Source organism: Astatotilapia calliptera, chromosome 11, assembly GCF_900246225.1.
Source record: "Astatotilapia calliptera chromosome 11, fAstCal1.2, whole genome shotgun sequence".
NCBI classification, from domain to species: Eukaryota; Metazoa; Chordata; class Actinopteri; order Cichliformes; family Cichlidae; genus Astatotilapia; species Astatotilapia calliptera.
The window spans coordinates 25,039,926-25,055,880 of NC_039312.1; the positions used below are offsets into that span (position 1 = coordinate 25,039,926).

A 15,955-nucleotide genomic window follows, 5' to 3' on the forward strand; every position below is an offset into this window, starting at 1 on the left:
GTCAAGGATTTCCTTGCTTGTTGAGTTTTTTAATCATAAAGTCAATTAAATGGATTTGATTGTGTCAATATTTCTTAAAATAAACTCAACGTATGTAGTAACAATATGAAGGAACAAGTGTTTGACAGGCAAACAGAATAGCCAAAAGGAAAACCTACATTTTTGCGTGTGATGTTCACTTTACATAAGAAGAAATTATTTTGGTTAACAAACAAAGTTATTTTTGATAGAATTTGTAAATATTTTTTTAACCGCACTTCTTCATAATCTACTTTTTAATTACATACTCTAATTTTCCCATATTTGCATCTTCATCATCCCAGTTCTCGTTTTCCGCCGTAATGATGTTGCTGTTGCACTCCTGCGCTCAAAACGCCAACAGTTCCGTCAGGACATGAAGTCAGCGTTTTATTGATTGTCAAATTCCCCGCCTACCGGAGACAGCACTGAAAACATCGCTTTTCCTCCAGAAAGGTGAGCTCAGATCACCTTTTGCGCTTTGTTGGGGAGGTTTTCCTGCACGCGGAGGCGGAAGACACTTGCACCTGCAAGATGAAACTAACTAAAACTTTCGCGGAGTTTCAGCTGGGCTGGCCTCACATGCATTACGTCTTTGTTGTGCTCTGTGTTTTTGTCGTGGTTTATAAATTAACAATTCTACTTGCGAAAAGAAGGGAAGCACTGCGGAACTTCCAAGCTTTTCCGGGGCCGCCGCCACACTGGCTGTTTGGACATGTTCTGGAGGTAACTGTCTCAACACACTCGCAGCAGCTGTAACATGTGTAACCGTCCAGTAAAGCTGACCACACCATGTTGGAGAACACCATTCTGCAAACAGAGACACACACAGATGACAAACAACACAATTTACACGAGTAAAGTCTGCCTGCTGTGATGTGTTTCAGTTGTACTTTTTCTCTTTCAGTTTAAACAAGATGGGACCGATATGGACAAGGTAGTGAAATGGGGACAGGAGTACTCATATGTTTTCCCAATCTGGTTTGGCCCCTTTCTCAGTATCATCATTATTCAGCATCCAGATTATGCAAAAACTATCCTGACATCATCAGGTGTGAGAAATGTTTTACGTAGTTGTTGTGTTGATGCACATTTATAACTGTGTAGTAAAGTTAAAAGTCCCTAACACCATTTTTATTTGTTTTGTTTCCTAACAGAGCCAAAAGATGATTTTGCCTACCGTTTTGTGGAGGGTTGGATTGGTAAGGCTCATTTTTCTCCCTTCTACAGCATTTTGTTAAAGTGCAGAGTTGTTTGTTTTGCTGCTTTCCTCACTCATGCACATGTTCTTCAGGAAATGGGTTGTTGGTGTCAGAAGGTCAGAAGTGGTTCCGTCAAAGAAGGCTCTTAACGCCAGGTTTCCATTATGATGTTTTGAAACCATACGTAAAATTGATGTCAGAGTCTGCTGAGACTATGTTGGTACGTTGAAGACAATTTAGTTGCATAATTGATAAATAAAATCAAAGTCGTGATGTGTTGGTCAGCACGTGTCAGTAAATATCATAGAAGTAAAGCAGGAGCAGTGTCTGTATCCTGCAGAGAGATCACATCTTGACAGGGGATTTCTAAGAGAGAAGGTAGGAACGAAGATTGACTAGACAGAGAACAAGGAAGTGAGGAAAAACAGGATGATACAGAGGTGTTTAACGTGTATGAACTAGTTGCACAGTTAGAACAGAGACCCATACTAAAAATTTACGTAACTATGTTATGCGACACAGGTGCATGCAAAACCGTGCTAAATCAAAAACCTAATAACCTGAAATTTTCAAAAGAGACCCTGACAGTTAAGTCGGCATCAGGTCACACTAGTGTAAAATCTCTAACAGAAGGGCTACTGCTAGTGCATAAAGAAAGTGGCAGGAGCTGTAAAAATCAATGTATATACGATCCATCCTGTCCAGTCAACCTCCTAGGGAGAGAGAGCATGGAGAAATTAAAAATTGGTGTAGTGCCAGGAGCACAAGGCATGCACGCAGAATTAATGTTAAATCATGAAGAGGTAGAAGGAGAGGGACAGATTAATTATAGGAGTGAGGGAAACGGAGAGCCCCACTACTATTGGACTTTAGACCTTCCACCATTAGAGCCTCTTCAGAGGTTGGCAGAGAGGTATTTGCCACCAGACTCCCGACCACTTGCTTTTGATGAGTATCACAACACCCTAAGATTTAAACAAAGATCCTTCATATGACACACAAATTCACAGATTAGGCCCACAGAGGCTTACATTGCAGCACCTCTATGTGACTAAAAGTGGCAACGCTGTGTGTTCAGTGAAACAAACTGAAAAAGTGCAGGAAATGAACAGGATGCCAAAACCACATGTGTCTGTAGCACGAAATGCAAACACAGACTAGAGGGAGTTAGGTCATCTTCTGACTCAAGTTGAGAGAGACAGATATGAAAAAAACTGAATTAACACATGAAGGATGGCTTCAGGGCCGTAGAACAGGATGCATGAGGTACACATTAGGATGGGTATTTACGACACAGCCAGCAACCCATCTATCCAGCTCGAAGGACCAATTTAAATGACTGGGGATTTCTAAGAATCACCCCACAGTTCTTCAGCTGTGACGCCTGAGTTAGAAAACACAAACACTGCAGTTGTCTTTACTCGCGAGGATGGTCACAGAGCGCTCGTACTCGCAAGAGGCACTCACGGACTTGCGCTCTGTCACTGTCTGCGTTCTTTGTTTATACAAGCTTGTGTGTGTACAAAGGTAACAAAGTTATTCCAAGAACTTAGAGCTGAGGTTCCCCTTTTCTAAGTCTGTATGTTCTTAGAAAAGAGGAAGCTGTTAGTTGCTAAATAAGTTTATCACACAAGAGTTCATGTAAAAAGTTACGTAGACATGTGGATTGCTTAGTGATCAATACAAAACACATTTCATGTAGCTGATCATGCTATGTACAATTTTCTTCTGACACATCTGTTCTCTCATTGTTGGCAGGATAAGTGGGAAAGTTATGCAAGCACAAATGAGCCTTTTGAATTGTTTAAACACATGAGCCTCATGACACTGGACAGCATTATGAAGTGTGCCTTCAGCTGCTACAGCAACTGTCAGACAGAGGGGTGAGCCCAGATGAATCTTTTTAAAGAGTCATTTACAGTGTCAGTTTTATGTTGAGTCTTTGGTTGTTGTAAATCTGCATTTAATGTTTGCCTCCTTTGTCATTTCAGTGGAACAAATGCATACATCAAAGCAGTTTATGACCTCAGTTTTCTAATTGACCTTCGGCTCAGAATGTTTCCGTACCACAATGACCTCATTTTCCACCTTAGCCCACATGGTTTCAGATACAGAAAAGCACGTCAGGTGGCCCTCAGTCATACAGGTAAGCTTTGCTTTGATTCATCTGAACCGTTGCCAAAAATCAGTGTCAGATCTACAAATGCTTACATTTTATATTCTTTTCTAAAGAGGAAGTTATAAGAAAGAGGCGAGAAGCACTAAAGGAAGAGAAGGAGCTTGGACAAATACAGGCAAAGAGATATTTGGACTTTCTGGACATCCTTCTCTTTGCAAGAGTATGTTATGTGTCATCAGTTTCAGCCTCTTACTTCAACACATTTCCCATTGTAGGATTTGCTTAATGTATAGGCAAGTCACAAACTGGGGTTTTCCTGCATAAAGGTCATACAGAAAATAAGGCAAGTGCCAACTTGAGATCGTGTCAGATATCTGAAGTACTGGCCTAAAGCTGAAATAGCATATGCATGCAGCAAATAAGCAAAGATGCATGCTGTTGCCAAGCTGCATGTTAATGTCCTCTGACACAAAGACGATGATCAGCCTTTTCATTCTCGTGAGCAGCAACCTGAATACAAAATCTCTTTTGTGTAGAGAATGATCAACACTGGTTAGTGTTTTGCCCAGTTTCTTTCCCAAAAACTTCTCTAAACGGCAGCTTGTAGGGGCTGTTCAGCTAGCATGTTTATTCTCTTAGTAGACTTAGCTTTCGTGACATGGGTTCAGTTTAAAACACATTAAAACGCATAAAATGATCCAATTTTTATTAATTTTTTATTTTCGTGCATTTTAACTGAAAATCACACAAATTGAAAAATCTTATTTATATCACTTAAACACATAATTGTGTAATATTTGTATAATATTAATATAATCAACCGATAATGAAAGAATAGAAAGAATCCTTCCTTTATGAGTATATCATAGCAAATTGTTGTCCTTGGCAGGAAAAATTAAAATCAATAATTAACTGCATGGCAGGTGTTTGCTTAAAAAACAAACAATTAGTGCTTTATATGGTTTAAGAAGAACAGCGGACCTTGATACTTGGCTGCTGAATAAATCCCCAATTTTATAAAGGTATCTGTATAAGGATGAATGTTATCCAGCTAAAGCTGAGTTGAAGTCGGGTGATGCAGTAATATAATGAGCCTGAGCAGCAAAAGTAACAAAGCACTTTTATTGAGAAGCCCAGTTAGAGTATAGTGTAGTCCATTCTGTCTTTTATCAACTGTAAATATCCTTTATTTCAACGCCAGGATGAGAACCAGCAGGGTCTGTCAGATGAAGATATGCGGGCAGAAGTGGACACCTTCATGTTTGAGGGCCATGACACCACAGCCAGTGGCCTGTCTTTCATCCTCTACTGTCTGGCCTGCAACCCAGAACATCAGAAGATTTGCAGGAAGGAGATTATGGAGGCCTTGCATGACAAGGAAACCATGGAGTGGTAGGCTTGTGAAAGGACAACATTGCAATAGGGAAACAAGTTGGTGCCATTCTGTGGTACCAAAACTTTATTAGGAGACATATAAACAAGATTTCTTATTAGTTGACTTCACTAACTGCATGTTGGTCTCATTTTAAGGGAGGATCTCAGTAAAATCCCATACACTACAATGTGCATAAAAGAAGCTCTCCGCCTTTACCCCCCTGTACCAGGAATTTCCAGAAAAACCACCAAAACTGTAACCTTTTGTGATGGGAGAACAGTGCCTGCAGGTCAGTGATTTTACTCTGTTGTTATTATCAAAGAGTAAACATTAAATGTCTTCACTTAATAATGCTTTTGGAATCATTTCATGCCACATGGTAAACACAAACTCTTAACCGACGTTGTTTGTCTTTACATACATAAATGACTTTTCTTTACGATTCAATAAAGGACCTATATTGACTTATTACTTATTACTTTATTATTCTACAAGGGTATATTGGTATTATTTGATTGTATTGTCACATACAGCATCTTTTCTATAAACTAGTATAAATCTCTTAAACGTGTGGCGTAATTGCTTTGTCAGTTCTTCATTTTTCCAAATTGAAGTATTTAAATGTTGGCACCAGATTATTATCATATATATGGGCAGAAAGTACACCGCCGCCTACACATTACACTCACTGGAACTGCTCAGCCATGGGAATCCATGAGCCATGAAGCTCCAGGCACACAGTTTTTGTGCTGATGTTGATGCCAGAGGAGGTTTAGAGCTCTGCAGTTACTGAGTCAGCAGAGCGTTGGAGATTTTTATGCACTCTGCAACCTCACTGTACAGAATGGTGCACATCAGTTTAATGTTGGTTTTTGCTACAATAGTTATCCTTGGTCAGAAGGAGAGGCTGACATCCAGGGAGTAGATTGTAAGAGGTGGAGTTTATTTACACTCAGACTGATGGTACAAGGAGATATGACATGGTGTAGGAGGATGTGGAGGGGTGATATGGTGTGGTTTCTGCGATCAAGAACAGGAAATACTTAAGAACATGAATTAAGATTAAACAGTAATAAAGCTGGCCACAAATTCCTCCACAACAAATCTGCTAAGGCAGTGCATCAACCTGATACTGCTTCTTAAGAGCAATCACATTTATTAAAACACTACCCAAAATGGGTCACAAGATGGCACTCCAACACAAGAGATGAAATAGTTATATTGAGGCAGTTGTTCAGTAGCCAGCCCTCTACCACTACGTAATACACCCATGTTACAGCGTACAATGTCACATTAATTGGTAAAGGGAACAAATAAAGCTGGAACAAGGCCAGAAACTATCCAATAGCTGGGCCACCATAGTTATCTATAACTAGCACATATGCCAAAGGTAGCTAGAATAAATACACACAGGGTAAAACATCTTAAAAATGAAATGTAAACTCACGTTTATGTGACACACACCATTTACAACAAACACAGGGGGGCTATTTGCTTTTCTTCCCAGCAGCTCTCCCCTCGTCTCTCATCAGCCCATGAACTAAGTCAGGCTATCTAGCTCAGGAGTCCCATGAATCCCATGACTGCAAAGCTGCTGGGTAATGTAGTTCACGCTAACATGGACTTTTCTACACTCACTCTGCAACTTTACATGGTCTGGCACTTCATGGCTGAGTTGCTATACTTCCTAAACATTTCCAGTTTGCAATAATACCACTTACACTTGATCACGCTGCATGGCTAGCTGCTTGATTTTATGTATCTGTGCCAACTGGACTTAAAACCCCTGCATCTGAATTATGAGTTGTGTCACAATAAATTTTTCGATATGGTGTATGCTTGTTTTGTTTGAAAGATAATGTTCAGCTACACACACCCTATAATCTTTTAATAATAATAAGCCAAGTACACATTTCTTTCAAATGTAGGTTCTGTTGTTGGAATAGGTGTATTTGGAATTCACAGGAATGCATCTGTCTGGGAAAACCCTAATGTAAGTAAAGACAATTTTATTCCCAGCACAACTTACTACATGGAATACATCATCAAAGGAATCTATGACGAAATAAAATTGTGACGTTTTCAGCACTCTGCCCATAAGGCTGCATACAATATATCAAATAACTGAAGAAGCAATCATGAAACTGGTGCATTAAATTAATTACTAGTGCTGTATTTGCTGAGGTGGGTAGGTCCCTGGTGCCAAAGTGGACCTCAGGACAGATTCAAGCTGGTTTAATGACTTACTTTATTATGTGTCAGAAATCAGTTTTCTCTGCGCAAGTGATAAGGGCGATGAGGTTCAGAAAATAAGTAATACACATAACACTGCTCTCTTTCTTTGTCCTGTATTACATTAGGTCTTTGACCCTCTGCGTTTCCTACCAGAGAACATTGCTAAGAGATCCCCTCATGCGTTTGTGCCCTTCTCAGCTGGGCCAAGGTTTGTCCTCACCTGAAACTATATCACTGTATAGAGACTGCTTGTAGTAGTCTCAAGTATGTGAATGTGTAACTTAGCACTGACCCCATTTCCATCAGCAAACTGGTTTTATGATGGGCTAGAGCAGTGGTTCCCAAACTTTTGTTGCTAGGCCCCCCATTGTTTTACCCAAATATCCTTGGGCAAGATACCAACCCCAGGTTGCTCCCCGATGCATCCATCCGAGTGTGAATGTGTATGTATGAATGATAGTTAGATAGCACGAAAAACTTAGAAAAGTGCTTGTGTGTGATTGGGTGAATGAACGAGTTGTATAAAGTGCTTTGGGTGCTCAGAGTAGAAAAGCGCTATATAAGAACCAGTCTATTTACCATTTACCATGTTCTAGTCTTTGGCTTGGAAGGAAGTTGGTTTGGAACCATATTTGGCGATGCTTCATCCTCTGCTTTGCGTTTGTGTGGGAGCCCTGTCAAAAACCTATCCATTATGCTAGCAGTGTCCAAGCATTCTTTGTTTTGTTTTTTTCATACCGTGCCGCCCCCTTTGGGAACCACTGGGCTAGAGCAAGTAGGGGAAAGGGGGAACTCACTGTAATCTAAGATTGATCTCATTTAAAATACAAGCACCTTTGGACCTGAATGTTAAAAGATAACATACTATATTTATCCCTCCTTTCCATTTTCTGCATGTCCAAATCTCAGAAGGATCAAATTATTTTAATTGTTTTTCAGGTCTTTGTGTATTTCTTACATTTTATGTATTTTGCAGAAACTGCATCGGTCAGAACTTTGCTATGAATGAGATGAAAGTGGTGACAGCTCTGACACTGAAGCGATACCAGCTCATAGCGGAGCCCACTATGAAACCCAAGATCATCCCCCGACTGGTTCTCCGCTCACTCAATGGCATCCACATCAAGATCAAACCTTTAGAGACTTAGCTAAAGTGCACTAACTGCAAGAACTGCTCAAAATTACTTTATTTAGAAAGTAAAAAAAGTATGTTGATTCTACCTTCTACCATATAACTGAGCTTTCACATAAAATTTAATTAACTCTGCCGTGCAGTTTATGTTTTAGGAAAAATTACTTGTTGAAAAAAATCTGCTTTTTACACAAAAACACTAAAGGAGAAGCTTGTGCAGAAAGTACTAGAATTTGCTTTTTTTTTTAACGAGTAGTACATAACAGAATTGTAGTAAATGGCATTGCACTTTTGCAGTGTAAGGTTGTAGATAAAATTCTAGTAATTACAACTTACATTTCCATATTAAGTTTTACACTCATCACTTAATATTTCTATTTTAAACACCAAGCAACTGTGGCCATTTTTAAATAGAGGAAGAGAACTGGTGCTATGCTGTAAATTAAATTAGCACTCAGTTTGCACCAAAGAATAATAACATAAAAAAGATAAAACAAGTTCTTCACTGTATTTTAGTATTCAGGATAAACCCAAACAAAAAGGGTTAATTGAGCTTATATTTCGAATTACTTCTATTGTTTACAGAAGAGGTCCCTTTGACCTGTAATGAAGATCATTTATCTATGTTTGTGCATTTATATGAAGTCTTATAAAAGCAAGGAAAGTCAGCATGAAAGCAATTCATAGATATATGATCAAAGTTTATCTCTGGAATATAACCTTATTTTACAGAGGCAGACTGTAAAGTTGATGCTTAAAAATGTGGACAATGTATCAAATTACTCGCATTGCATTTAGAGTCTTTCCTCATACATACAGCTTATTGTAAATCTGAAATATCAGCTTATATCAAGGCAAATTCACACTGTAGTGTTGTTTATGGTTAATTAAATGTAAGAAAAATGACAAAACCTTTACCTCTGACTGATATCTTTGAGTCCACTTGTCCTTTAAGAGGGGAAGGTTACCAGAAATCAATACAAGCTTGTTCTGAGTGGTCATATTAATCCAATGATGAGACATTTCTATCCTCTTGTGGGCAGGGCTGCCACTCACAGGGCACGGGGGGGCCACTGAATAGTTCGACTGAAAAAATGATCTTGGGTAAATGGTACGGCCTTTGTTGTCAGCATATCTCTGACACCATCTACTTCATCTAGTTCAAGTCCCCCCTCCATGATCTCGTCGATATCCAACCTGGAAAAAATACACAAAATAACATTCAGTTGCCTCGACGTGTAAACAAACCTAGAGAAGGGACACAAAAAGGACAGCATAAATACAGAGGAGAGAGGGAGATAAGAGAAGTTGGAGGACAAAGCTCCAGATCCGAACATCAGTAACTGACAGCCAAGGGGGAGAAAGAGGTCCCAGGATGGTTGATGATCCGGAACAGAGAGACCTGAGAGGAAGAGAAGAGGGAGCATCAAAGCAGTCGAACAAACACAAAGGTTATTCCAAATTTAACACCGCAGTTTTTAGCTGCCAAGAGTTAATGTACACTGGTCTCTGTGCTGCATATGCTGTCAAAAACACGCTGATATCCAGCAGGTAAGATAAGACATTTGCAGCTTTAGTGAGTGCAGTTTCACCAGAGTGACAGGCCTTGGAAGCAGACTGGGGGGAAAAACGTTGAAAATGATTACTGTTTCCTGTGAGGGCGCACACACTACCAGTCAAAAGTTTGGACACACCTTCTCATTTCATGTTTTTATTTATTTTCATGTGTTTTTTGGATTCTCACTGAAGGCATCAAAACTATGAATGAACACAAGGAATTATGTAGTAAACAAAAAAGTGTGAAATAACTTAAAACATGTTTTATATTTTAGATTCCATAAAATAGTCGCACTGGAGCGGTTCGCAGCCGAGTGTGAAGCAGCGGGAATGAGGATCAGCACCTCCAAATCTGAGGCCATGGTTCTCAGCCGGAAAAGGGTGGAGTGCCCACTCCGGGTCGGGGATGAGTTCCTGCCCCAAGTGGAGGAGTTCAAGTATCTCGGGGTCTTGTTCGCGAGTGATGGGAGAAGGGAGCCGGAGATCGACAGACGGATTGGGGCTGCAGCTGAAGTAATGCGGACGCTGCACCGGTCCGTCGTGGTGAAGAGGGAGCTGAGTGTAAAAGCGAAGCTCTCAATTTACCGGTCGATCTACGTCCCTACCCTCACCTATGGCCACGAGCTGTGGGTAGTGACCGAAAGAACGAGATCGCGGATACAAGCGGCAGAAATGAGCTTCCTCCGAAGGGTGGCTGGCCTCTCCCTTAGAGATAGGGTGAGAAGTTCGGCCATCCGGGAGGGGCTCAGAGTAGAGCAGCTGCTGCTCCACATTGAAAGGAGCCAGCTGAGGTGGTTCGGGCATCTGACAAGGATGCCCCCTGGGCGCCTCCTGGGTGAGGTGTTCCAGGCATGTCCCACCGGGATGAGGCCCCCGGGCAGACCCAGGACACGCTGGAGAGATTATATCTCTCGGCTGGCCTGGGAACGCCTTGGTATTCCCCCGGATAAGCTGGAGGAGGTGGCTGGGGAGAGGGAGGTCTGGGCCTCTTTGCTTAGGCTGCTGCCCCCGCGACCCGGCCCCGGACAAAGCGGATGAAAATGGATGGAAAATAGTCACTGTTCGCTTTGATTACTCATTTGCAGACTCTTGGCATTCTCTCACTGAGCTTCATCAAGTCGTCACCTGAAATGGTTTTCCAACAGCCTTGAAGGACTTCCCAGAGATGCTGAGCACTCTGCGGTCCACCTCATCCCAAAACATCTCCATTGGGCTTACGTCAGGTGACTAGAGGCGCAGCACTCCATCTTTTTGGTCAGTTAGCCCTCACGCAGCCTGGTGGTGTGTTTGGGGTCAGTGTTCTATTGAAACATAAATGACGGTCCAACTAAACTCAAACCGGATGGGATGTATGACGCTGCAGGATGCTGCGTTAGCCATGCTGGTTCAGTGTATTTTCAGTTTTGAATAAATTTCCAACAGTGTCACCAGCAAAGCACCCCAACACTATCACACCTCCTCATCCATGCTTCATGGTGGGAACCATGCATGTAGAGACCATCTATTCACTTTTTCTGTGTCGCACAAAGACATGGCAGGTGGAACCAAAGATCTCAAACTCAAACAAACTACAGATTTAGACTGGTTTAATGTCCATTCCTTGTGTTCCTTGGCCCAAACAAATCTCTTCTGCTTGTTGCTTTTCCTTAGTTGTTGTTTCTTAGCAGCTATTTGACCATAAAGGCCTGATTCACACAGTCTCCTCTTCTGCACAACACAGCTGATGGTCCCAACCCCATTAAGAAGATAAGAAATTCCATAATTGAACCTTCACCAACCACACCTGTAAAGTGAAAACCATGTCAGATTACTACATCATGAAGCTCACTGAGAGAAGACCAAGGATTTGCAGCACTGTCAACAAAGCAAAGGGAGGTATTCTGAAATATAAAACATATTTTGTCATGGTCCGGGTGTGTGCTAGTGTGTCTCCCTCCGAGCCGGCATCTCCGAGCCGGCATCTCCAACCCTGGGAGGGGCCTCTGTTTTCTGCTGATTGCTCGCGCCTGTGGGTGATTAAGACGGGCGACTCATAAGGCCAGCGCACTCAACCTTTCTTTGTCAGATTCTCAGCGAACCCTTCCACGTATGAAGTTGCCGGACGCAAATCTCTGCCGAAGAGCTCCCATCTGGATGCTGGACCACTTGCCAGTCCCACGGGTTGTTCACCCCGTTCACCTGCCTGCCTCCCTGCCTCAACGCCAGGAATTTCGGACCACTCACCCGGACTACTAACCCCTCCACGCCACTACAGACCACCCGCGGCAAGTAAGCAGTATTCAGGAAGATTCAGAACACACAGCTTGCCCATATTCCTCCCAAACCCTACCTGAATGTCTATACTCTATTTTCAGTGACTCTGACCCTTTCCCCGGACCCAGGTTGACTCTCCCTCCAGCCCAATCCTCGGAGCAGCTGTTTTCCGCTGACGAATGACCAGATTGCTCACTTAGCTCAGGCTGCATAAACCTCTTAGGTTTAGTGGTTGTATTTAGCACTTGTGCAACTCACATTCCAGTTGTGAACACTTGTGGTGAAAATAAAAGTTGTCACTCAAACTACTTACGTGCTGTTCAGCGCCCAGCAATTGAGTCCTTTTCCTTTTGAGACGGCCTCGGCCATGACATATTTAGAGTTTTTTATCAACTTTTTCTTTGCTACATAATTACATATATCTTGCTTCATATAGTTGATGTCTTCAGTATGTATCTACAATGCAGAAAGTTGTAAAAATAAAGAAAAAACATTAAATGAGAAGGGTTGTCCAAACTTTTGCCTGGTGGTGTACATTACCAACACATTCAAAAAGACATGACTGGTTGGTAATCAGTAACCAATAACAGAGACGGCTTAAGTCAAAGATACTGTAAACCACAACAGTTTCAAAGTTAGGAGGGAGTAGTTTCACATTTCATCAGTTACTGAATGCAGGTCAGAAAATTGCAAACTAATAACTAAATGGGAGCTTCAGGAGATCTTTAAAAGGTTAAGTTGGCACAACCATCTGATAAGTTTTTAAGCAAGCACCTATAAGACAACATTTGAAGTAAAGAAGTCTCAGAATTTGTTAAAGTCTATCTGCAACAGGATTCTTAACAGATCCTGCAGAAGCTGAGACAAAGCAATTTTATATATCTTTTATGTCAAAAGGGTGAGAAACTAAGCAATGGCTTCCCTTAAGTGTCAAAAACACACGATAAAGACAGAGAATTATGCTGTTCCAGCAACAAGCGGAGCACACTTATCATTCAGTTCAATTGAAAAAGTTTCTGTTTTCATTTACACCTTTTGTGCACCAGTCTCCTGCAGGCCTGTTAGACAGCAAGTGTACATATTTCTGCAAACCAGAAACCTGGTTCACCATCTTGCTTTAGGTAGGCAGAGATGCAAGTGAATATGGGGGGCGAGACTTTAGCTTCACTGCCTATCTCTGCTGTTAGACAGGCCAGGTGCTGGAGCAAATTCACAACAAGAGTCGTTAAAGCGTGTGCAGAAGTGTCACAAAGACACGCTAAAATCCCCTTCTGCAATTCATGCACGATGGGTGAAAGTATCAAGAAGGGCCAGAAAGGCTCATGAGTCAAAAGTACTCTTTTATTTACAGTCATATTACAAAATCCACACACCCACAAGGACAAAAAGTCACCAGTACAGGTTGTATAAAAATGAAATGACGTCCTCTTTCTTTTATCTCAGATTGCCAACCTTTCGCTGATTTAAGATCCTAATAACTGATCACTTGAATTTCCTGTGAAAACTCCCAAAATGCATTGCATCTTCTGTCGCTGCCTCATGCAGAAATAACCTCAAGCCGACTTGACTTGACTTTTTGGCCGATGTCAGACCAGGCACCACATCAAAAAGAAACAACAATGTTATGTGGCAGCCTTGTGGTCAGAATGCATATTGTGTTGAGACGACAGCATTTAATCTGCGATTCCAGCTAGGAACCTTTGCTACAAATCACTTACCCTCTCCTCTCAATTACTACTACGTCTGTTCTGTCCACATTTGAAAGAGAAAAATCCAAACCACTATACTATATAAGATATAACACAATTTAATGGTGGACTTAAACATGGCCACAGTCTTTATTAACCAGCTACAGCCAGCTGATTACCTGTTTGACACAGAGAACTTATAACCATTGCTGGATTTGTTCAAAACAGTAATACGTTGTATAAACTGCACTGTACTGTTTCATGTGAGAGATGCTAACATGCTACATGACATTTAGAATAGTTTAAATCCTAATTCTCTTTTTACTAACCTTTTATTTTGCCTTTCAAGTTGGTATTTGTTCTTGTGCTAGTGTATACTCAGCTGTATTCTGTTAGTGCTTAGCAAAAGTTCACTTAAATGTCGAGCAGAAAAAAACTGTGACAGTACACCTGTGGTGGTAAAGTGGGCAACAAACCTTTTAAAAGTAATATACTTGAAAAACCAAAGAACACATATGATCAGAATACTGTGAAATTTTAGAAGCTTGAAGCAAAACTTTCATGTGATGCCACATATGCTTAGCACAATATGGAAAACGATGTAAGTGTGTAGCCAGGATGCTGACCTTTGTGCACAAGCCACCACCTAGTGGCTTGTCGGAATAAATGCAAGACACTTAGGTTCATATGATGCTGGTCTAATATATGGAATGAAAAGGTTGCTGTCAGTAATACACTTGTATTATATGATTTCATGATAGAAATCAGCCCTGTGTTTTGACAGAAAAGTACGTTTTGCTTTCCTTTAATAGTATTTTCAACATTCTAAAGGAGTGAAAAAAAATATTGAAATTGTAGAAAAAATACAACCTTACATCAAATTCGTCAAAAACATAACTCAATGACCCACCATATCTTCGTAATGAATCACTCAGATAACCATACCTGCCACTTTGAGCCTCAGATGCTAAGTCCTCTAAATGTATTTTAATCCTCTTTGCAATCAGTATGCTTCTACTTATCAGCTACCAGTTTAACAGATGTAGACACATCTTGTGACAGACCAAAACAGAACTTGTGTGATGACATCGAGAACACAACAAAGTAAAAGAACAAAAACAATTTTTTTAAAAATGGAAGTGAATGGCTCCATCTCGTCCAGGTCACAGTCCTTGATGTTTCTGTTGGTAACCTGAGAGTCAGCATCTTTGAGAAACTGTTAGATGTGTGTCCTGATGAATTTAAGGCTTTCAGCCTCTCTACCTCTGTGTGACTGATGTATATTGGAGTGTCTTTTCCTCAGATAAGTAATGATATTCTTGCCCTTCTCTACTTTTAGGGCAAGATTATTTTCCTGACACCGGGCCACCAGTCCTATCACTTCTCTATCCCGTCCCTACCAGTAATCGGCCCAATCACATATGCAAATGTTATAATTCTGGTATTGATCAGGTGGTGCACACACTCATATATGTGAAGACAGCATGTGGCAGTGTACTCAGCACGTGCCCCTGAGTAATACCAATGCTCACAGTTCTGATGTTTGATGTCTGGTTTTCAACTCTGACTGAGTGGGGTCTATCTTACAGGAAGTTCAGAGCTCAGTTACAGAGAAAGGGTGAGTCTGAGTAACAGCAGCAGCTTCTCAGAGAGTCTGACAGCATTAAATGCAGCTTCAGTCATTTCACAGCATTTTCACAGATGATTGGACTGATTCTGTATGCATGTGTGGTGGTGTGAAGGCAGAATACCGGTAAATGTGACTAAATGGTGTTGATAATGCCACCCGGGGAGGGGGTTACACCCCAGGAGAGATTACAGTAGCTAGTGCAAATGTTGTACCAGTTACAAAAGCCCACAGGCTTGTTATTAACAAGCAAAAGTAAGGACAAAACTACTCAAAGTGTAGAGCAGAAAAAAAACATTTTACTTGTTCTTTAAAACACTTTATTAATAAACATTATTTAAAAGGACAAGGTTCACTGACACAGTGCTAGCCGAGTTAGTTAATAAAGTAAAAATAAAATAATGAAACGAAATGGTGGTGACCGCCCACTTGGGGAGGCAACCTACAGGGGGAGTGCCACCAATTACTCACCCGTGTAGTCTCACTGCAAACCTCACTCCAATCTGAAAGGTGCAATTTACCCATTTCTTGATGTGTAAAATACCATAAAACAAGGAACCAGTCAATGTCAGTTTATATGCTTTTACTGACTGTGAAGCACTATGGTCAACTTTGTTGTTTTTAATATGTGCTACATAAATAAATTTTGATTCGATTTGATTTTTGATTAACAATAGTAAAACTACAACGAGGCTAGAACAAGACAGCAGCAGTGTGAGGCCTGTAACAAAAGAGGGAAAACTGTCATC

The 15,955-nt window shown here is 41.0% G+C and overlaps 1 protein-coding gene across 2 annotated transcripts; it reads left to right on the top strand.

Moving 5' to 3' along the window:
* The first annotated feature begins 477 nt into the window (after positions 1 to 477).
* Positions 478 to 8,998, top strand: LOC113031372 (cytochrome P450 4B1-like). Of its 2 annotated transcripts, XM_026183381.1 has the most exons (12): positions 478 to 744; positions 926 to 1,070; positions 1,176 to 1,220; positions 1,313 to 1,440; positions 2,979 to 3,103; positions 3,212 to 3,366; positions 3,453 to 3,559; positions 4,541 to 4,731; positions 4,870 to 5,003; positions 6,643 to 6,707; positions 7,075 to 7,157; positions 7,926 to 8,998. In XM_026183381.1, the coding sequence occupies exons 1-12, from the start codon at positions 553 to 555 to the stop codon at positions 8,095 to 8,097; spliced, it is 1,542 nt and encodes a 513-aa protein (XP_026039166.1). In that variant the 5' UTR covers positions 478 to 552; the 3' UTR covers positions 8,098 to 8,998. The 2 variants fall into 2 exon arrangements, with proteins under 2 accessions (XP_026039166.1, XP_026039167.1); XM_026183382.1 differs by lacking the exons at positions 6,643 to 6,707; positions 7,075 to 7,157; positions 7,926 to 8,998 and adding an exon at positions 6,225 to 6,631.
* The last annotated feature ends 6,957 nt before the right edge of the window (positions 8,999 to 15,955 follow it).